This window comes from Lachnellula hyalina, assembly GCF_007821495.1.
Source record: "Lachnellula hyalina strain CBS 185.66 chromosome Unknown contig00018, whole genome shotgun sequence".
Taxonomy (NCBI): domain Eukaryota; kingdom Fungi; phylum Ascomycota; class Leotiomycetes; order Helotiales; family Lachnaceae; genus Lachnellula; species Lachnellula hyalina.
The window spans coordinates 227,116-249,730 of record NW_022157132.1 but is presented as its reverse complement, the minus strand read 5'-3'; the positions used below and the strand labels follow the sequence as shown (position 1 = coordinate 249,730).

The 22,615-nt window shown below is 48.3% G+C and overlaps 5 protein-coding genes across 5 annotated transcripts; 4 read left to right on the top strand and 1 right to left on the bottom strand.

The window, feature by feature from the left end:
• Window positions 1-313: 313 nt before the first annotated feature.
• psc3 (Cohesin subunit) lies at window positions 314-3,890 on the top strand (the record flags this gene model as incomplete). Its single annotated transcript, XM_031146859.1, has 3 exons — window positions 314-719; window positions 772-980; window positions 1,029-3,890. The coding sequence occupies 3 exons, from the start codon at window positions 314-316 to the stop codon at window positions 3,888-3,890; spliced, it is 3,477 nt and encodes a 1,158-aa protein (XP_031008230.1).
• A 4,800-nt stretch (window positions 3,891-8,690) lies between these two features.
• Window positions 8,691-10,335, top strand: ecm33_1 (Protein ecm33; the record flags this gene model as incomplete). Its single annotated transcript, XM_031146858.1, has 4 exons — window positions 8,691-8,793; window positions 8,847-9,738; window positions 9,787-10,187; window positions 10,238-10,335. 4 exons carry the CDS (start codon window positions 8,691-8,693, stop codon window positions 10,333-10,335), a joined length of 1,494 nt encoding a protein of 497 aa, XP_031008231.1.
• A 753-nt stretch (window positions 10,336-11,088) lies between these two features.
• Window positions 11,089-12,981, top strand: corA (Cobalt/magnesium transport protein; the record flags this gene model as incomplete). The annotated part of the gene is made up of 3 exons (XM_031146857.1): window positions 11,089-11,657; window positions 11,707-12,125; window positions 12,179-12,981. 3 exons carry the CDS (start codon window positions 11,089-11,091, stop codon window positions 12,979-12,981), a joined length of 1,791 nt encoding a protein of 596 aa, XP_031008181.1.
• Window positions 12,982-15,922: 2,941 nt separating this feature from the next.
• hpm2 (Glutathione S-transferase) lies at window positions 15,923-16,912 on the top strand (the record flags this gene model as incomplete). The annotated part of the gene is made up of 4 exons (XM_031146856.1): window positions 15,923-16,134; window positions 16,296-16,380; window positions 16,445-16,515; window positions 16,594-16,912. The coding sequence occupies 4 exons, from the start codon at window positions 15,923-15,925 to the stop codon at window positions 16,910-16,912; spliced, it is 687 nt and encodes a 228-aa protein (XP_031008180.1).
• Window positions 16,913-19,710: 2,798 nt separating this feature from the next.
• On the bottom strand, window positions 19,711-22,211 carry rad4 (S-M checkpoint control protein rad4; the record flags this gene model as incomplete). The annotated part of the gene is made up of 3 exons (XM_031146855.1): window positions 19,711-21,710; window positions 21,761-22,040; window positions 22,092-22,211. The coding sequence occupies 3 exons, from the start codon at window positions 22,209-22,211 to the stop codon at window positions 19,711-19,713; spliced, it is 2,400 nt and encodes a 799-aa protein (XP_031008217.1).
• Window positions 22,212-22,615: the final 404 nt, after the last annotated feature.

Genomic DNA, 22,615 nt, shown 5'->3' with positions numbered 1-22,615 from the left:
ATTAGAACACAAAAATTGAATGGCGAGGGGCTTTGAAGTGAGTTTGAACTTCGTTGAAAAAGAGCGTCTCGTCCCATCTTTCAGCTATCGAGGATTCGAGGTATAGAACCGCCAAGGCGCTAATAGTGGAGCTTAACGCTAATCCTAACACAGCTAACACCCGCCTCAATCGCGACTCCCTCCCACTTCGCGAAACAACACCACCGATCTTAACACGCGCCGCGCATCCCGAATACTCCTCGTCAACACCACGATATCAACTTCGACTTGTCGCAAATCAGATGCATCAATGACTACTCGACGAACGCCACTCATGGACATTTCCAACAACGACGTGACGAGCTCTCCCGCCCCAACGGGCGGCCGGCGCAAATCAGGACGCGCCGTGAGAGTTCCTGAGAAATTTGTGCCAGATGCACCATCTTCCCAGGCTGCTCCGACAAGCGCGAAGAGAAAGAGGGGAGGAGAGGACGTCGAGAATGTCGCGTCGGATAGCGAAGATGAAGCAGAGGCCAGCGATGCCACCCTTGAGAGCGCCGACGAGGAGGAATTGAGAGAGACGCGGAAAAAGGCCAAGACGACGAAGAAACCCGCCGCAAAGAAGCCAAAAGTTAATGGCACCGCACTGCACGAAAACGCTCCTGCTGTTAAATTGCCAAACCGTCCAAAGAAAATGAAGAAAGTAGTGATCAATGATGATAGTGCAGAAGGGCTTTATGGTGAGCGAGGCTTTAACTTCAGTTCGCGAGTGGCACTGACATGTGGGACTAGCTGAGGTGTTCACGAGTGGTGATAGTTTAGAGGATGTCGCATCAATATGGCTAGGCAGATTCAAAGAGGAGAACGTAACAGCAATGGCTGAGCTGGTCAATTTCATCCTGAACTGTGCTGGTTGTACTATAGAGATCACTGCCGACGACATCAACGATGAAGACAATGTTGAGAACAGACTAGGTGACATACAGGAGGAATATCAAGCGGTTAGTTGAATCGACGGATTATTAGGGGTATATTCTAACCGACTTCAGCAAAATATCACCGATTACCCCCTTGTCTCGAAGGCCAGGACCAATCATGCATTTCGGACATCTCTCATATCTTTCTTCGAATGTCTAATCAAGGCAATCCACGAGTCTGGCCTTATGTACGGAGAAACTGCCATCATAGAAGCGATGCATCTATGGCTTGCCACCATGTCCTCATCCACTTCACGTCCATTTCGACATACCGCCACACTCATTGCACTCACCGTGACAACTTCTTTGTGCACCGTTGCCAAAAATGAGATAGAAACTGCTGCGAAGGCCCTGCGGCAGCTCGATGGGGAGAAAAAGAAAAAGTCGGTTAATAAGGCAAGACTTGCGGACTTTCAAAATAAAGTCACTACCAATGAGCAGCATAAAGAGACGGTTGAAGTTCTCATCAAAGACTTCTTCGATACCGTTTACGTTCATAGATATCGAGATGTTGATCCAAAAATCAGAGTAGAGTGCGTCGAGGCTCTTGGCAATTGGATTTTGGAGTTACCAGGTATGTTCTTGGATGGAGAGTACTTGCGTTACATGGGTTGGATGCTATCAGACACGCATGTGGCCATGCGACAGGAAGTCCTTAAACAACTGACGAAAGTCATGAAGAAGAACGGAAACGAGGGAAACTTGGGCGGAATGCATCATTTTATTGAGCGGTTCAGGCCACGTATGGTTGAAATAGCGGCCCGTGACGCTGAACCTGTAGTTCGAGCATCGGCTGTGGAATTAATTGATATGATTCGAGAAGTGGGCATGCTGGAACCTGATGACATCGATGTCATCGGTAGGCTCATTTTCGACACAGAGCCAATGGTCCGCAAGGCCCTCGTTGGATTCTTTGCGGCGAACATCAAAGATCTGTACGAATCCAAAGTGGAAGATTTGGGTGGCGAAGAGTCTCTTGAGGACGTTTTGACTGTCGAAGATGAAGATAACTACGATACGCCTCGCCCCGGGTGGATTAAGTTGAAGTGCTTGGCAGAGATTTTGCTGAGCTACGACTTGGAAGACCAAGACGAAATGCCAAGCCAAATCGATGCTGCCGATTATCTGGATGTTTCAGGCAACGAATCGAGGTTTACTCTGGCTGCACTAGCACTTTACGAAAAAGTTGTGGAGCTCAAAGAATGGGAGATGCTTGCTGGTTATCTCTTATTTGACCACTCGTCGAGAAGTCGAGGTACCGATACCGAGGTTGCGTTGAAGGAATCATTCAAACCAAGCGAACAAGAGGAACTCGTTCTGTTGGAGATCCTCAACGCTGTTGTCAAGCTTAGTCTCAGCCAGTCCGAAGACTCCCACAAGGCGAAGAAGAGGGGTGGTAGGATAGAAACCTCGGAGACAAGAGAAATCATGGCTCGGCATCTGGCAAGCCTCATTCCAAGGCTACTAAAGAAATTTGGCGCGGATCCCAAAACAGCGACGGTTGTGTTGCGCTTGGAGCATGTGTTGAACTTGGGAGTTTTTCAGGAACTTCGACAAGACTCCACAGCCTACGCCAAACTTTTGGACGAAATCAGCACGCAATTTAGTAGTCACGCTGATAAAGGTGTTCTCAGTGAAGCAGGAGCCGCACTACTGCATGCTCGGGGATTCGAAGAATTGGAGGAGGTTACAGAAACAAAAGTGCAGGGCTTATGGGAGAACACGATCAATGCTCTACGAAAAATAAGCAAGGCAGGAGAGATGGCCGTTCGGGGTGGTCTGAAGAACAAGGTCCTCACAGACTTATCACACACTCTTGCAAGACTTGAGCAGCTCGCTAGTATCTCGAATTGTGTGGAACCGTTGGAAACCAGTTCAGGCAACGACGGTCGTCTTCCTATCAACATCCTTCTTGATATTGTCGCCAGAGGAGTGTACGAGGATTTAAATGACGAGAGTCTCGATACCTTGGAGGATGATATTGCCATCTCTGCTATGCGTTCAGCTATGTTCTACTTCATGTGGAAGATACGGGACTTGATGGCGACCATAAAATCTGGCGAAGACATTCCGGATATCGAAATCGACCATCTCAGAGAGTGGCAGGATTTGTTAACGGCGAATCTAACCGCGTCCTTTTCTTCTCGGTCGTCACTTGACCCGGTGCGTTTACTAGGTGCTGGGACACTTCTCGATATGCATGTGCTATTCTCCACCCTGATCCCCAAGGCAAACGCCAAGGGCAAGAGCGCGCAAGTCCAGAACCCCGAAACAATCGCCTACCTGCAGACTCTTGTGAAAGAGGTGGCGCCGGAAGTGCAGAGAGAGCTGACGGTGATATTCGATGCGCTTGAAAAGCAATATGCCAAGAGGAGCAAGAAGAAGCTTGCGGATCCATCTGAGGACGAAGAGCCTGAGGATTTGGACTCCGAATCCGAGGATGAAGATGTCGAAGCTGTAACAGACAGTGAACGCCAAAGCGATATGTTGAAGGCAGAAAAGCAACTTTGTGAGCTCACTGGTAAACTTGTTCTTGCTATTCTTGCGAAGGTCATTGATGCTTCCGGTCCTCTGAAGGGCAAACTCAAGTCACGTATGCTTCGAAATCAACAACGATTGGGGCCCAATTTCAGGCAAGTCTTGACCTATCTCGATGATCCGAAGCCGAAGGGCAAGAAAAGTCATAAGAGCAAGGCCCAGCAAGCAGCAGACGCGGCGAAGAAAGCTGCTAAAGAGAGGAGTGCAATTGTCGAGGAGGAGGAAGAAAGCGATGATGATCCTTTCGCAGATGATGAACCAGAAGAGGGCACAGCGGAAGACCTGAGAAGGAGAGAGCTAGTAGATGATGATGAGCCACAGAGTCCCGAAGAAAACGGAGAACCTGCTGCTATTGTCGAAGAGGATGAAGACGAAGATGATGTGATGGGAGATTAGAGATTTGGGATGGGATGGGAATGATGCGGAGTATGGGTTTGGTTGCCTTTCTGTAGGAATATGTCTCGAGCTACTGGATTATGGCTCTATTTATTGCACATGCGGTCTCTGGTTTTACATTTACATAATTGCTCTTGCATTGTCTGTAGGTAGATGATTCATGCTTGGCAATGGGTTTATTTGCTGCTTGCTGGCGTGGTGCCTTTTCTGCAGTTACATAACAAAATAATGGATCATGATGATGATATGTAGCTTGTTTTCAACCTGTAACTTTCTGTTCAATTGGCCATATTCATCGTCGCCTGCCTCCTTTGCCCGCTGTGGATTTATATGAGAGCTTCCCCTTTGCCGCTTAAGTACAGTTGATCCTAAAGAGTGAAATGCGCTTTATTGCTCTTGCTTGTGAGCCCCGTTCTCTATAGATGCCAATTTTGATGTCACACATGTCTCAGGTTATCCATATTCTTACGTGGGTTTCCTGCATGGTGATGCTGCCTGCGGGTTTGGCCATCATGCTCTTGATTTGAGTTCATCGCCAACTGGAAGACGTGGGGTGCCTTTAAAGAGAGCCAGAGACACACCTATCATCTCAATGCTGCATCCAGGTCTTTTCTGTTACGCATTAGTGATGCAGAGACCAAATTCGCGGTTTTCGTTCATTCAATCACCTCAAAGCGGTGCTAAAGGGCAATATGGTAGGCAGAAACGCCATCCTCGCTCGTTTGAGAGCGCCTGTTCCATCCACAACAACAAACAATCTCCCCAGCGTTCGCGGACTGCGATCACAGCATTGCGAGGTTGCACGCCAGAGACCGGTCGTCGCAGTCTTGCTATCTTATAACCATCCATTCTTCTCTTCTCGCCGCGACTATGTCTACCGAAGCAGATCGAGGCTCACCGATCAATTTCCTACCCTGCTCGTCGTCGCCTGGTACCATTACGAGCACTTCACCAATGGGCTCTTCAAGCTTCGAATACCCTCGACAAAAAACCCCTTCCAAGAGCGCCCACTCAGAGCAGGTGACTGACAACTTTATCGCTGGAGCTGTTGAGGATATTGGCCTGTCTGTCTCTACCTCTGCTGCAAAGAAGAGCAGTGAATTGTTACAGAGCGAAGATAATGGTGATAGTGATGGTGCTTATAGTCATAGCACGCAGGTGAATCGACCTTTAGCCTTTCCACTTCTGTGACAGATAAATTACTAAGTGTGTCGTGCAGGTTTCTCACTTCAACAAGCAGACTCGACCTCGGCCGAGCCACAATAGTAAACACAGCGGCAGCACCGGCCGACCAACCGCGTGCAAAAACGTTCATCCAAAGCAATACCTCTTGGAGCATGTTTTTAACAGCTCCCCCGGCTTCGGAAGTTCCCCGCACCCCGCTCGCCCAAACACTCACCGCTCGCAGGACGCGCTCCACACAGCTTGTGGACATGGAAGCTATCAACAAAGCACCAACCCAAGAGCCTCCTACCCATCTGACCCGCAGCTGAAAATCGAGATGAGAGCGCCGGTAATCACCATTTTCGTTGGCCCGCGCCCAGTTTGCTTCGACGTGTTCCAGCAGCAACTCGCCATGCATTGCCCAATCCTCTGTGCCACGTACATGAGCGGCAATCCCAGCGAGCCCGTTATACTGCCCGGTGCCGACCCCATCACGTTCCAGAAGGTGGTAACTTGGGTACGGCAGCAGACAATCCTCGACCTGTCTCGCTATGCACGGTCAAGCGATCCGTTTGGCATGCTGATCAATCTGTATGGCATGGCGCACGACTACCAGATGGGGCCGCTTAAGGACGAGTGTCTGGTGACGCTGGATGGGATGCGCGAGATGTCGGGACGGGTACCTAATGTTGGGAATCTGGGACGGATTGCACGGATTTTGAGGTGTAGTGTTCACAGGGGCGACCATGATGTGCTTAGGAGGAAGATGTGGGCGTGGTATGCTATGTATTATCCTGAGGGAGTACCTGGCGTGAGGGCTGCAATGAGAGACCTTACGTAATTTGGCGTGCTTTGATAGTACAATAGCAAAAGGCCCTGGGTGTGTTTGGCTTGGTGTCAGGTCATCCCAAGATTCAATAGGAGACTGCAAATATTGAGAAGCCTGTGTTATACAACGGGGTTATCCTCGGTTGATTCCTTCAAGGAAAGTCTGGTCGACCCTCAGACAGGAACAGGACAAGAAGCACATTCCTACCCCTATCCAGTAAGCGACCACGTGTCCAATACATTGTGACCCACTTCAAATTGAAGTTCCCCTTCCCAGAACGGGACGGCACGATGGGTAGGCTACTCAAACATAGTGTGGCTCGACAAGGAAATGCCGTTACACAGTATCCTTGATGTTCACGGATGACGTTGATGTGACAGGGGTCACGTCATAGTCCAGGAACAGCACAACACATTAAACGATACGATAAGAACTCAAAGGAGACGATATCATACCAAGTTTTGGTTATCATGATGTCTCGAGACAAAGGACTATAAAAATACAGAATTGACCTAAAATATGAGGGAAGTTGGTAATAAAGACAGAACCACTCTAAAATACCAAGCACTTCTAATGCATGAAAGCTTCATTACTATTAATATTAATACCCCAGATACTTGTAAATAAACCATATATCAATATTTAAAAGTAAACAAACCTTGATTCCAGGGCCAGTTATCCAAGTCCGATCGACGCCAACCAGCTGCCAAGTTCTGGAGTAGCGGGATGACCACACACGTCAGTCGGATCTGTTTAGGATTGTGAATAAATAGCAACCTACCTCCTTCCTTCCTTCATCCTATTTTCCCATAACCATTAAATACCCCAACCAACATACCACCTACATACCGTACCATACCACCTTTTAACATACAACCTACGAATTCCAGATACCAATCAATTGAAGCATCCCAAACATGGAGACTGTCAACAACCTCACCTCGGCTGCCAGCCGTCTTATCTGGGGAGAGCAGACCAAGACGAGTGAGAATGAGACGCAGGGAAAGGAGCCTCTTTCTGGGGAGGTGGGGAATACAGCAAAGGGTGAACCATATGATAAGGGAAATGCTGGTAAGGCTTTCTACTCACCCCATCTGCATAACGCACCAGAAGCTCATTATTCTGGTGTTACAGATACTTCAACGACTGAACCTACTTCTACTTCGACGACTGAGGCTTCCTCTATACCAACAACTGAACCAACGTCTACATCTACCTCAACTGGCCTACAATCCTCGTCTCGCTCAGGAGCAACTGAAACCGGTATAACCCCAACAACCGAACCATCCTCTACCTCAACTGGCCTACAATCAACTGGCCTACAATCAACTGGCCTACAATCAACTGGCCTACAATCCTCGTCTGGCTCAGGAGTAACCGAAACTGGCAGGACTCCTGCCACAGGACCCATCCGCCCTGAGCACGACACCGACAAGACCGGCGTCACATCAGTACACCACCCGACCTCCGCAACCTCCACAGATAAGCCCACATCTTCCAACGACGCCTCTGCCTCCGTCGGTGCGGCACCTGAGTCTGGCTCTGCGGTCAAGCAAAAGCAACAAGGCGCCGACCGTCCTCTTGATGAGCCAGGTTCCAGAGAGTCCGATAGGATCAAGGCGTCAAAAAAGGAGGCTGAAGGAGTGGCGAATGATGAGAGGAGTGACCTAGGCCCTATACCATTCAGGGAGAAGGCCAAGGCCGGCGATGTAAGTGCTGGAGGAGAGGATGACGGACCGCAGAAGGAGAGTCATGGGACGGGCACGGGGGAGCAGTATGTTATGACTAGTGGGATGAAGGCTGATGGTGGTGATTTTGATGCTTCGAAGCCAGGAGCTGGACGAGAGGCTGACCGTATGCTCCTTTCCTCTTTGCCTACCTTGATGGATGATTTCTGACGTGATGTATAGGTCTCCTTGAGCAGAAGGGAGTAAAACATGGCCCTCCAGCCAATGCTACCCCCAAACCGGCTGCTGAGAGGTCATCAACACCTGATTCAAAGTCTTCGAAGCCAAGTCAAAAGGAGAAGATCAAGGAGAAGATCAAGGACAAGTTGCACATCCACAAGGATTAGACACTTTAGTACTCGATGGTAGATGAACGTACGAAAGTGATTTCGTTTTTGCCGTAAACAACAAACAATGCTCGGGGATGACTTGTCAGCACAGTCGCAAGTTGTGTTAACGACTTTATGAACTATTAGGGAGCGGTCTGGGAAACGGAGTAGGACATTACTTTTATTGAAATTATTTGACTTGCAGCCTTTGGCTTCAGCATGTCCAATTCGAGACTCATGGATGATGAAGCTTTCTCTTTCAGTGTGACATGATGCCCCGAATAAGATTGTATAAATAGAACACAAGAAGGGAAGCTTTAGAGGGGAACCCGAAGAACACCCGAACGCGAGCGACAACTTCTTTGCCTCCATTCCTAAATTTGCAAACCTTCAGGCCGACAAAGCAACCCAGTGGTCCCAGTCAAGTCAAGTCAAGCCACGTCAAGTCAGTTCAAGATGACGGAAATTGATGTTTTCTTTCTTGTCACAATCATAAACTTGTTGGAGATCATCACGAGGCTACCCACAATTATATCCCTGCCTAGTCGCCTTGCCAGCACGGACAAGATTAATCCTGGACTGCCAATACTGGATCCGTAATGGTATCCAGCAGAGATTCGAAATCTTGTTGGCAGTGCCAAGGGCAACCTGGTCTAAAAAGCTTGTGCTTACCTTCTCGTATTTTTACTTATTAGATGCTGCTTTCTTCTCCATCTTCTTCACTCTCGTTTGAGTGGTGGATGTTGTCCCCATGTCTTCCGGGGCATATTTTGGTCTTGCAAGATGCGTGCAATACGCGGCCTTTGCTGCCACGATGATTGTGGGCATTGCAAGTGGATCTGAGGCTCAAGATGGTATACTTCCTTTAATATTTGTTCTTTGAATCATTGCTAATATTCAAGAACAGTCTGTACCCAGGATACCTACACTATCACAACCCAATCCGACGCCGACGCCCTCGGTAGCTGCAACAACATAACGGGCCTCATCACCGTCCAGAGCGATACCCTCACTTCCCTCACGCTGAGCGGCATACAAAGACTGGATGGCAGCCTCGCCATCTCGTCCTGCGCGGCTTTGACCGAGATATCCGCGCCGCAGTTGCAATGGATAAACGACAACTTCACCCTCTCCTCCCTTCCTCAGCTCACCAACCTCTCCCTACCTGCCCTCGAAACAGTCCAGATGGCCATTTCCTGGATATCTATCCCCCAACTCACTAGCCCAAGTCTCAAGACCGAAGGCGTGGACGAGTATGGAAACCCTGGGACGAACATATACGGCGATCTCACAATCTCTGATACTGGGATCAAGACATTGGATTTCTTCAATTTTGGCTCGTTTTCTAGGGTTGAAGATGTTAGTGTTACGGGGAATAAGGATATGAAAATAGTCAACCTGTCGAGTTTGGTGACAAGTTCTTTGCTTGAATTCGCGGATAATGGAGAAAGTTTCCAGATTTTGCTTCCCAAATTGACGACAGCTGAAGGGTTGAGCTTGCAGGATGTCATGCAATTTGATATTTCGAGCTTGACGACACTTTCTGCTACGTTGCAACTGGAGAATAATTCGTTCCAGGCATTTGAGATGGACCAGCTGAATGCGATTGGTGGGGATGTGATTGTGAGGGGAAACCAGATGATGAACAAATTCAGTCTGCCGGCGTTGACGGAAATTGGGGGCGGGATCTATAGTGGCGACTTTGTGATTGCGAATAATAGTGCCCTGACGGCTTTGGATGGGCTGGGAAAGCTTGCGGCTGTGGATGGGTCTACGAACCTTTCGGGAAATCTATACAAGTTAGTTCTTCTTGTCTCTGGCTGTGCAATTTGAACTAATGTAAACAGGGTTTCGCTACCAGCTATGGACGACATGTCAGACGGGTTCCACCTATTGACTACAGTCCTCGAGTTCAATTGCTCAAGTTTCGATCGCATCTTTTATAGCTCCGACATCTCAAAATATCCCGATCGGTATTCCTGCGGGACGTCGGGGACCCGCACCGATACCGCCATACACTATCACCCTCCTTCTTCCGGGCCTGCTATACCGAAGGCTACAAAGGTGGTTATCATTATCGTTTGTATTGTTGCAGCACTGTTAGCCACCGGGATTGGTCTAAGATGGTGGGCCAAGAGACGCCGAAGAGGGCGCGTGCCAGAGGAGCCTCCGATCAGTCTGAGGGAATTGGGCATTGCTGAAGAAGAGGGGGAAGGTGTTGATGGCTTACCGCCATACAGGCGGACGGGTAAGCCGGGGGAAGTCCCGCCAGGTTACAAGGCGCGGGAGAGTACACAGACTGGGACACAGATTCTCCCTCCTCCGCCGCCAGCAAGACTGAGGGGGATTCGGGGGACGGTCGCGGGTTGGCGGAGCACTTTTATACGGTTGCCTAGTAGACATGGGATAACTGCTGATGGTGTATAAACTGTTAATGATACCCAAATACTATATTAATACCCATATCACTTCTGAAAACTACGTTTCATCCCGCGGTTTGCCTGAAAAAATCCGGTATGGGTCCTCTAGTATGTTGGCTCCCATGAAGAATATCCGGTGCTTCTGAGTTATAATACTTGTTTAGAATATACAAGAATTATATATTGCTGAATTAATAAAGCGGTTATCTGAAACTGATATGCAAATGAATCGCACTAGATTCCAAATAAAGATACATCTTTGAGCCGATAGAATGATGGCATTGTGAACGTGATTGTTTGGATGTAACAAATGTAGGTATGGTGATGTTCCAGAAAAACGGAAAAGGAGCACTCCAGTGTTCCAACCAGCCAGATGTGGCTAGGCTAGCTATGCCAAGAACCATCTGAAAGCTTAAAAGTTGTCGGCCGCCTTGAAAATATGGGGACAGTATAGAAAGGCCTCGCCTGTAGCATGGTCTTTTGACATTGCGCCCAGTTGGTTATATTCATTCCTCTTATACATACTTTTGGAATTCAATTCTTTCCCTTCTTCTCTTTTCTTATACACTTGTCTCTGGATGTATCTCCCAAAGCACTCACCGCATTGTTTCACGACACGACACCAGGTGTGTGTGTCTCTTTACGAGCTTTGAAAGCCCATGCGACCAGGCCTGCAACAGCAATCTCCGCGCGCCACCTCTCACGCCCTTTATTTCGCGCCATTGAGTTATGGCAGACAAGAATGTCGTTGCGAAAGACTTCCAGCCATCCGTTACCATGTCGTCGCCCACTCTAAGTACTCACTTTGACTTGGAGGCAGAGGCAGGCATGTCCCCCTCTTCTCGGCCCCCCAGACAATCCGAAGCGCGTTCTGAAGCCTCGGGGTCGAACCTTGGATCCTCTCCATATATAAAGCGCCGACCGACTCGATCCAATACGGTGAAGACGTTTGCGTCGATCGATGCCTCTACTACACGACCCAATTGGCAACCAGGTCAAGAGCCTGGCCTTGACCCTTCGAAGCCGAATGGTGGAAGATCGCAAGTCCCAACCCTCCACGAAGAATGTCAGATAACCGTGGTGGATTTCAGCGAACAGAACATGGTCATGCACGAATTTGGGAACGAAGAACTTGTACAATTCTTAGAGAAGAGACAAGAGAGCTGGATACAATGCCGATGGATCAACGTGAACGGGTTGAGTTGGGATGTCATTGGGGCATTGGGAAAGCACAAGAGATTACATAGGCTGGCCATGGAGGACATGCTCAACACAAATAATAGAACTAAAGCCGACTGGTAAGATCATTAGACTTCCGAGTCGATGCTGTGGCTAACAAGGCTTTAGGTACGCCGATCACACGTACATGGTGCTCACTCTACAAAAACTCGTTCACCTCCACCAGGATGATGATGATGACGATTCGGACTCGGACTCGGACTCAGATGATGAGAAGGGTGGGTATTTTCATGGTGGGATGATGAGATTCTTTCGCAAGGCCTTCTCCGGGTCGAAAACCATGGAGAAATACGACGAGAAGCAAAGGAAGGCTAATTTGGTGGCTGGTGTACATGATCCAACTAATGGATATGTAACTGGCCATACTGAAGGTACTCCTAGCGCCGCTATGCAAAAACTGAGGACACTGCAGAGATATCAGGGCGGACCTAACCAGGAGAGAATGAGTTATATGGAAGCCCATTCGCCGTTGACCAAGAGAAAGTTGGCCGTCAGCGCCGAGCAGGTCTCGATATTCTTGACGGCGGGTATGACCCCCGCCCCCCTGCGAAGATCTCTTCTAGTTGCTAATCAACCCCAGACAACACCGTTGTCTCGTTCTTTGAGCAATCCGCCGATGATATCGAAGTCCCTATTCTCAACCGACTGAGTACCCCTGATACCCTTCTTAGACGATCATGCGATGCCTCAATGATATGCCAGGCAATTGTTGACGCCATAATCGACCTTGCCATACCAGTCACAACTGCGTATCAAGATGTCATTGGTGAGCTGGAACTTGATGTTTTGACAGAGCCAAGCATCAAGCAATCCAAACTTTTATACGTTATCACCAGCGAAATCACAATGATGCGGAACGTTGTCTATCCCATCATCAATCTGATTAGTGCTCTCCGAGATCACAAAAGCGGCTCTGTAGTTTCCGAAGTTGGTGGGAGAGGTGATATCAAATCGAGTCCAGCGGGTGTCAAGATAAGTCCTATGGCGCAAACCTACCTCGGGGACGTGGAGGATCATATTATCCTTATGACGGAGTCCCTCGATCAAATGAGGAGGTCTTGCGACAACATGATTGACCTGATCTTCAATACCATCTCGGCCTACCAAAACGAGTCGATGAAGCAGCTCACAGTCGTGACGATAATATTCTTGCCTCTGACCTTCTTGACAGGGTATTTCGGAATGAACATCGTCGACTTTCCTGCTATTAACCACAGCGAGAGCTATTTTTGGATCATCGCGCTCCCAGTGGCGTTTGTGACGACTGTGTTCTTGATGAGAGATATCTTGACCTGGTGGTTCATCAAGGTTGTGCAGAGGAGAGGCATTTCTCGAAGCAGGAAGACGAGATTACATAAAGAAGCGGCTTCGAAGAGGAGCTAATAATGTCGAATAGTCGATAATATTCCAGGTGAATGGATTCATATTGGTCCATATCAAGTGATAGACATTGCATTGCCAGTTGTGTTTGTGTTTTGAATTGCTGCGATGTTCTGCAGGTTTGCGTTTGTTGCCTGTGTATCAATCTCGTAGCCCAAGGCAGTCCCTTTTCATTACCTATCTAGGTAGGGCTCGACGTGAACGAGTTCAGAAATAGCACGTGATTTGACTTCCTTGAGAAACTTGAAGGCTTTTTTGCGTCTCATTACAACATGATATGACCCGGTTCCAGACCCAGCATGGTTTACTACTACAGGAAGGACCGTGCACGCAATCGCCCTCCAAGCCGCGTATCAAACTCAGCTGCACACATATAAACCAGACTCCCCTCCCACCTCAATTGCACCTTTTCCGCGCTTTCACACGACTCAGAGCCTCGTCAACACTGCCAACCCACACAACCATCCTCTTTCGTCACCGATACAGCCAGCACACGTCTGCCACGCAACATCCTCTTCCGTCACCGATACTGCACGTTTCGCCCTCGCTTAACCGCCTCACTTCCCACACGGTTACACAACATGGACTCCTTCAACTTTGATTCGCTCGACCAGGAGGCCCTCGAGCAGACGCTAGCCTACTTCAAGGCCAATCCCGAGCCGCAGCCTCTCGATGACGAGTTCACGTCGTACAGAGCGATGATGGGCGATGCTTTGGAGGAGAAGGATTGGTTGGAGGAGATGCAGGTGGAAGGAACGGCCGACAACATGTGAGTGGCTAAAAAAAAACTCACTGACGCTAGTAGGGCGAACAGTGCGCAAAGGAGACTCATGTCATCAAATGCTCGGCCTGTAGTGTTTTCGTGCACATGGACGGCATGTGACCATCCTATCTGTGGGGAGGAAATGACCCTTCACCTCACCGGCCATGGGCAAGATGCCATAGAGCGCTTCACTGCCCCTTCGCGATGCATCTGGCCGGATTGTTCATCGAAAGCTACTTTCAAGACACTGCCTACATACAAACGTCACTTGAACAACATTCACGTTAAACCCCTCCTATGCGCTGTCCCCCGGTGTTCTTACAAGAAGCCCTTCCGCAACCAGAATGATCTCGATCGGCACTCTGCTACAATACATTCGGATGTCAAGAAGTACGAATGTCCTTACGAATCTTGCGAGTCTGAGACAACATCATTCGCTAGAAAGGACAAATGGGTAAAGCATATCCAAGAGACGATACACGATAATGATGCTTTTTGCCCGTACTATCATTGTGTCTTGGGGGAAGCTAGAACTTCTCGAGGCTTCACAGATCGAAAGCAAATTTCGAGACACTTCAGCAAAGAGCACGCCCGAAATGGAAACGAGAGTTACGAATGTGCGTTGGACTTATGTGCAAATGCTGTTAATCCCACACATTGGATCAAGAACAGCTTGAAATGGCACCTCTATTATGATCATGGGCTTCCTTGGCACTCATCTTATAAGGCAATTGCAAATTTGAGCGACAACAACCGTAAATTGTCAGCTAAACACCTGCCTGACCCCATTCCGAAGGAATATCATGACTGCAACCTCTGCGCCACAAGCGATCAAGAAGACACTCAATCTGGGACTACAGCGATTCCTGCAGCCCAATACCCTCTTTACACTCAGCTGGAAGGTCCTTTTTGATGCCCCAGATCATCTGATGCACTGAATCAAGCAAGAAGGATGGTTTCGGCGAGACTTCCTGTCAGGTTCCCGGGGTGTCATGTCCTGTTATACCGCGAAATTTGCCATTCTTATACTTTGTTTCCCTTTTTATTCCTGCTGATGTTCCGTATTTCGTACGTGTCATTGCGTTTGTCGCGAATCTCTTGTCTTATGGTTGCTACTTGACATCTTGATGGTATAGTGAGTCATAGGTATCGGTCTTTCGAGGAGCTGAATGGGATTGCTCTATTTTCTATTTGGTAGCTTCTAGATTTAGTCACTGTGCGCTTTTTGAATTGGGGGCTCATGCCTATTGAATATAACGTCTTCTCTTTAAATTGCACGTCCTATATATTCACATCCGGGTGACATTTTCCACGTAAACCATCGTCCTCTCACCAGTTTATCTAGGATGTATCCAAGGCGCTAAGAGCAATGACAATACCATGCGGAAGTAGCGAACATATACATGTTAGCCAGCGATCGCACTTACCACTTACCGCTTCCAGCAAATTCAAAACTCGGAAGGCACAAACGGCCGAACATTGTGGGGGGGCGGGGTTGGTTGGAGGGGGTTGAAGTAAAAGAATACTTCTACGGCTTCAAACCCTCACTAAGTTTAGAACCAACGCCCCTTCAGATCATTCATGCAAAAGAGTAATGTTAGTTACGAACGATCTGCAAAAGTAAAGTCCGTCGCTCTGCACCTATCACAGACGTTACCGCGCGCATCGCAGGGGATTAGCCAATCAGCAACCTTTCCGCGGCCAACATTGAGCCGCATGTTTGTGATATACCAGAGTATGGCGAAGATTAAGTCAATCCTGAGGTGATTTCTAATGATGGGCTGTTAGTAATGCCTGTACTGGTGCTCGGTGAGACGGTGTGGTTGGCGTCAATCTTGTGATTCTATTTGAGTGATCCATAAATTTAATGCATAGTTTGTTGGTAGATTTGCTGCTTATTGAGGTGAATGTGGACGATGTATCATTGGCTCGGGACGTTCTCAGAGCCGAAGTATAGATATTGGATGGAGCGTTGAAGGGAATTCACTAAATAGGGGAGGAGACTAAGAGGAAAGATGGGTCTAGAGGGGGTGGAATTGGAGTATATAAGAGCAAGCAATGTCCCCCAAGACATACATACATACACTCCACTCTCAATTCAAAACTCTCTTCTAGATACCCCTTCACTTTCAAATACTCCACCTCAACTCCTCAGTGATCCTAAACAAAGCCCTCGCAACTATGCCTCTCAAAATCTACGGCATCCGCGAGTCCACCTGCACATCGCGCGTCCTCACCGTCCTGGCCGAAAAGGGAGTTACGGACTACGAGTTCATCACCATGGGGCGGGCTGACATGAAGGCACCTGAGCATTTGGCGAGACAGCCGTTTGGAAAGATTCCTGCTATTGATGATGATGGCTTTGTGCTGTCTGAGAGTAGGGCTATTTGCAAGTGAGTGAGAGAGATCCTCTGCCTGCATCTGCTTTCATACCTCGGGTAGAGATTTCAGAAACCTATTCTGCTTTGCTATGGAAGTGTCTCATGGCTCTTGACATATTGATTCTTCTGTACTCTTCAAACAGCCTTAGATACTAACTCCATGTTCTTCATAGATATCTCGCCAAAAAGTACGCCGGCCAGGGCACGAAGCTGATTCCAGATGACGATGATTTGAAAGGCTACGGGCTATTCGAGCAAGTGAGGCACATACAAGCGCAAAAGACGACGAGGGATAATTGAGGCTGATCTGAAGTATGCGTAGGCTTGTTCGTACGAAGCTTCCTATTTCAACCATCCAGCCGAAAGCATCGGCTTCGAGAAACTGTTTAAAGGGTACCTTACCTCCGCCTCCTCATCTTCCTTCCTCCCAAACACGAGAAAACACACATACTGATAAACACCCACATCCAGCGCTCACGGCAAGGGTCCAGCCGACGAAGAGCTAGTAGCGCAGTACAAGAGCCAGCTCGAAGACACTCTCAAGATCTACGATGTGATTCTCGCAAAACACGCGTATCTAGCTGGAGACCAAGTGTCGCTCGCCGATTTATTCCATCTCCCGTATGGAGCATTGGCCAAGGAAGTCGGGTTCCAGACGCTTTTCGATCCGTATCCGAATGTGAAGAGGTGGTTTGAAAGTCTTGAGGCTAGGGAGAGCTGGAAAAGTGTCCCGAGTATTATGGCATTTTTTAAGAGGCTGAGAGAGGCGAAAGAGGAGGCTAAGGAGTAGGGGGGAGGGGGGAGGAGGGAGGAATGAAAGTGATGGACTGCTGGTTTTTGGGGGAGGCTTTGGAAGAGTTGGGCAGAGACAGAGACATTCTTTTGTTTGTAGTAGAGACTAGAAGTGGTGACTAGTCGAAAAAAATCATTCAATTGCTTTTCTTCTTCTTTCTTTGCTGTTTGAGAATGGCAAAAATTCAAGTGAATACCAATCCACAAGCATGGTTACGAAATGGACAAGAGTCATAAAGCATCTTTGCTGACGCTTGGAAATTAACCGACTATAAAGGGGGGTAAGAGAAGCATCCAATCACGTGACTTTGACCTGATTTTGAATATATAATTTCTTTTCAATACCACTTTCAATCATTCAATTATACCAAATTTAGCAAAACTTCAAAGAACGTTCATCGCATCATGGCAGACAAAATGGAGTACCAGCTTTCAAACGAGCAAGACGTCTCTGATCCCATGGACACCGACAATGCGAAGGAGCAGCCTAGCAAACCCGTGAAGCCCACCATAACCTCCGGCCTATGTCGTGATACAATTTCCATGGTATTCACTCACCACCTCACTCGTAGCTCTCTTGACGTGAAACCTTTGTACTTATTGCGAGCTTGCCCGCTAACTTTTGATTGCGTGCCCCTGCAGGCCATGCTAGCATTCCGACAAAACAAGCGCAAGCAGATGATAGACATCCTCCTGGACCTAGAACTCACGCACATCCTACGCCCCGTCTACGAAGCGCAAGTGTGCTACCTGATCATGAAATACGGCGTCGGGCTTGACAGAGAGCAGGAGCGGGATTTCGCGACCAAGGTCAAGATCGCGGCGAACAATATTATATTCAAGGAGGATCTGGTGCCGGGGAGTAATGCGTGGCAGGGGTATCATGATATGGAGGTTGAGGCTGATGATCGGTTGGAGATCTGGGAGCGGGTGCAGAGGGATATTGATGAAAGGGAGTTTGTGGATGATATGCATACGCATAGGATGGGTGGAAGAAGCGCTGTGGAAGAGGCGACGGGTGAAGCTGCTAGGATGGCTTATGCTGCTGAGAAGGCGAGGGAACGACAGGAGGTGCAGAGACAGAGGGTGTTGGATTCTCAGGCTACTTTCTACATGACCTATGAGGTAAGTCTACTTTTCGGCCAAACACCTCTTGCTTCCTTTTTGAGAGATAATTCACTCCCTTCACATGTCTCAAAGAAGCGACGTCTCTCAACCTTGTCTCGAGATTCTTGTAACTAACGGATCTTGGCTCAGGGACATGACAAGACCAAGCTACGAGAGGTCACCGAGGATAGCATCATGACAAGTGTTCAACCAGCAGCCGACTCAGCCGACGAGGATCTTTCCGACGCTGAAGGATTTAGCGAAGACGAGTTGGACGAGGCTCGCGACAGCTTGGTGACAAGCTTCAATGCCAGGCCGGGGTATGATAACGAGCAAGTGATCTCCTCTACCGAAGAGCTGAGCGAGGACGAACCAGAAGAAGAGCTTGATCTTAAAAGTGAAGAAAGCGAGAGCGAAGAGGTAAGAACGAGACCTCAAAAAATGAATCCCCCACGTCCTAACAGACAGATAGGAAGAGGCGCACCGACAAACAACCGAAGAGCGACGCAAGAGCGACGAACTCTTCCTGCGCGAAGCAACAGGTGCATTTATGGAACAGAACAACCTCAAGGCAGAATGGATGGAGTTTGTCCGGAACCGTTGGATAGCTGGTGTCCTCGCCCAAGAAGACGACAACGACGACAGCCAAGGGGCGAACGGAGATGGTGCACCAGTCACTAGTGAGTATCTTTGCTCCGAGGGATTGTTTGAGGAGAAGCTGAGCCTGAAGATCACGAATCGATTCCTCCTCCTCCTGCTTCTATTCCTACTCGTACGACCGGCATACCCGAGGATCCTAGCCTGGATGTGAAGAGCGGCGACGCAACCACAGACGTCGAGGATAATCGTGAGCCGGCAGAAGAGGCAGACGCAGTGAGTATTAAGAGGGGAAATGATACACCGACTGTAGACCTTACCGCCACAGCCGCAGCCGAAGACACCTCGGGCGAAGTGTCCACCAGACCTGCCGATGGGATTGGCGGACAGAACGAAGATGAAGACGAAGACAAAGAAGAAAACCAAGACGCCAAAAAGCTCAAGGTCTCATTCATCCGGTCTTCTAACACAGGGAAGCGCAAGGTGGAAGCAGAGGTGACAGGAGAGGATACAGTTGGCGAGGAGATGATTGGCAAGAAGATGATTCTTGTGAAGCGGCAAAAGAAGAACTGAGCAGTGTGCTATTAAATCTTAGCCCGCTCGTTGTGTTTATGCACCATTCATGAGCTACACGCAAGTCATGAATGATGATTGTAGGTTTTGCATGTACAGTTCGGAAGCACTAAGCAGGTGTTTAGGAAAGATACCCTACCTTATTGTGGATATTAGCTAGTCTTTAGGTATAGAAAATGTAGATATGTAAAGTATTAACAAGCTTTTGGAACTTCATTTAGCGTTGGGTTATATTGCATTTAAGGGCACTTGGGGGTGAACGCTTGAGCCCCCGAAATATGCACAGCGATCATGATGGAACACGACGAATTGCATATAGTGGGCGTAAAAGTACGCGACATGTAGAAGGCAAGCATGCAAATGAAGGCGGTTTAGAAGGGGAAAAGTGCTCTCCGATTTGTCAGTCGTTAGAGGTGGAATACATGGAAATATCAGAATATAGGGATTACTGGACAACACAGAAAAGCAATGCAAAAAGGGAGTTTCGGAATTCATTAGAGGTTATTATCCAACCTTACCTCAGCCCCGCCTTCCCTGTCTCGTAGCCCTAGCTTTCGGCTCGAAGTCCCCAATCGTAACCGCCTTCTCCTTCAAGCCCTTTCTTTTAGGCGGCGGGGCTTTCTCCCCCAACATCCTCGCCATGACCCTCTCTGAGACTGCTTCACTTTCCGGATCCTCATATTGCAATTGGGTAGGAGGGGGTTGGCTATCTCCAGCTTTGTGAGAAATTCTATCGCCATTCATCAGCATCTCCATCTGCTCATTCGTCCCGGTATCGTAGGGTGGGTATTCAACTGGATTGCCATGAGTAGCTGTCGAGTCAACTGATGTAGCTCGGGAGTGGTTTGATGTCGTGGACATATTGCTAGCCACACGGCCGAGAATTCTGTGCGTACTGCGTTTTCGTCCTTCAGGGGCCTCACTCTGTGCTGGCTGTATAGCTGTCTTCGTCTTGCTAATTAGATCCGAAATAGCATTACTGATGTCCTCTTGTGGTGGCCGTGCGCCAGGGTGGTCGGAAGGAGCGGGAGCGGTAGAGACTGTTTTTGAGGACGAATTTGGGTTTCTTTCCGATAGCGGCTCGGATCTAGAAGTGAGTTCTTGAGTTGGAGATGCTGCTGGTAAGGTTTGTATATCGTAAAAGTCGTTTTCTTCTTTCATAGCGGCTTTATTCAGAGTGACGTCTTCGTCTGGTGCGAATGCTGAATCGTCGAATCCAGAGTTTCTAAGAGGTTTGGTGTGTTTTCCAGAAATACTGTTCCCTCTAGATATCCGCTTTGCAGCAACGATCGCGGGTCGATCTGACTGGCTTGCACCGGGAGATTGCGGCCTTTGCTCAGTGTTTGGCAAAGAGTCCGATCGTTTCTGAGGCCTGCAGCGATAATTCTTCAAACTCAATCTCGTACCAGCTTTGATGCAATCCCAAAGCCAATTTGATCCAACAATTGGAACCTTCCATTGCTGTGCATGTTCTAATTTATCTTTTCTTAAGTCGAGTAATGACTTGTTGACAAGTACTGATGATTGTGGGGTCATGTCCTCACTATACGTTGCGCCCAATAATTCAACTGCTTTCTTGAAATGAAGTAAGTCTATGCCGGAGAAGGCAGACGAGCAGATAATCATCCCGACAAATCCCTCGATCGGGAAAACTTGAAACGGTCGACCAATAACATGGTCAGCCGGATCCGTAAATTTCTTCTGATGGAGACATCTTTCCACCCACCAGTCGGTGACCGTTTCAATATGCAGCTGGGACTGTGGGAGCTCAGGATGCTCTGATAATGGTAAATCGTGTGGGACAATCATCATATTGTGACATGAAGTATTTGTTGGTGGTACTGAGCGTAGCTCATCGATGGTTTCGTATATCTCAGCTCCATGGGGAAGTAAGTGACTGCAAAGAACTTGCGCCTTCGTAGGTGTAAAGCCATGAAAATAGAACCTGGAACCACTGAAAATTCCGTCTAATTTCGCTTTAGTTTCCACGGTTTGCTTGGGTATGGTGGTATCAAGCGACTGCTCAGGCTTGTTTTGAATGGCTTGATCATTTCGCTGCTTCGTTTCTTCTCCATTGACTTCCCACTGCCCACTTTGAGCAACTTGCACTACTGATCCTCCTCCAACGATTTGCCCCCACATGCTCTCACTTTGGCTGTTCAGTTTGGTGCTTGCGGTGCGGCGTAGCTTCCTTTTACCTCCTTCTGATCCAGCCATACCGTTTTCCCTCGCCCGTTTGCCGAGGGACGTCCTCTTGGGTTTCGATCGGTCCCAGGCCCCCTTGCCTCGCTCTTCTAGTGGCAAATTCGGATCGTACAATGCTTCATCCAAAACCATTCCCCTCTCCAAACTATCACGCAGCCACTCAATAGAGACAATTGGGATTTTCCAGCTTTTCGCGGCGTTGTACTTAGCACCTTCAGTCCGAAAGGAGATTAAGTGAGTGATTGATTTTGTCAAATCTCCTGCATACACGGCACCATGAGCTTCGATTTCGTCGGCAATGGTTTGCCTCGCAGCTAAGCTTGGTCAGTACACTGTACAAATACCCCATAGCAGAAGCCCTTACTATCTTCACAACCCGTCATGCTGAATTTGAGGGAATGAAGTGTCGGTAACGTATGTTCATTCTCCAACGCCTGTGCATCGATTTGTTCGTCTTTGATCCATAATTGTCGTAGAGCTTCAATCCAACCGAGTCCCATTGGCTTGACATCTGGCCGTTCCTTGGCGACATATCTATACTTTGGGGTGTTGAATGGTTCGCCGACAATGAGGTGTGTAACATCGTTGGTCAAGTCAAATTCGCAGATAGCCCCCATTTGTTTGGCATACTCGAATAGTTTTGTCTGTAGCACAGGATATTAGAGTGGGCAACATAATGGCGGCAATCAACTTACGCGTAGATCTTCGACAATTGAGGTGCAGCAGAGGACAACGCCTGCCAAGGGTTGAGAAAAATCGGAGGGGCCATTCAACGGAACTGAGGTATGGGCGTAGTTTTCTCCATCATCCTCCATTGTGGCAGTCCAGTGTTTGCGGATCGATATTATGCATTTCCTGATCTTTCTGTAAGTCGCGTCGCCTCGCTCGCGCTCGCGTCAAACAAATATTGGCTCCTGATAAAGGTGATTATGTAAGCGATCGATAAGGAGCTGGAGAGGAGAGGAGAGGTCAACGTCCAACGTCAACTACCTACCCCGTCTCGTCTACTTTATCCACTTCATAATAAACACTTTTTCAATTGAGATCGATATGCTATGTCGATATATAAAGATTCTTTCTGTATGCGCTATAAATATTTCATCATCTAATTCAGGTTTGAATAGTATCAAGTTTCCTTCTAAAATAGAGCAGAACTTAGGGAAACGTTATCCATCCTGAGCGTCTTCTGCTAAAAGGAACGACTGGCAACGCTTCCTTA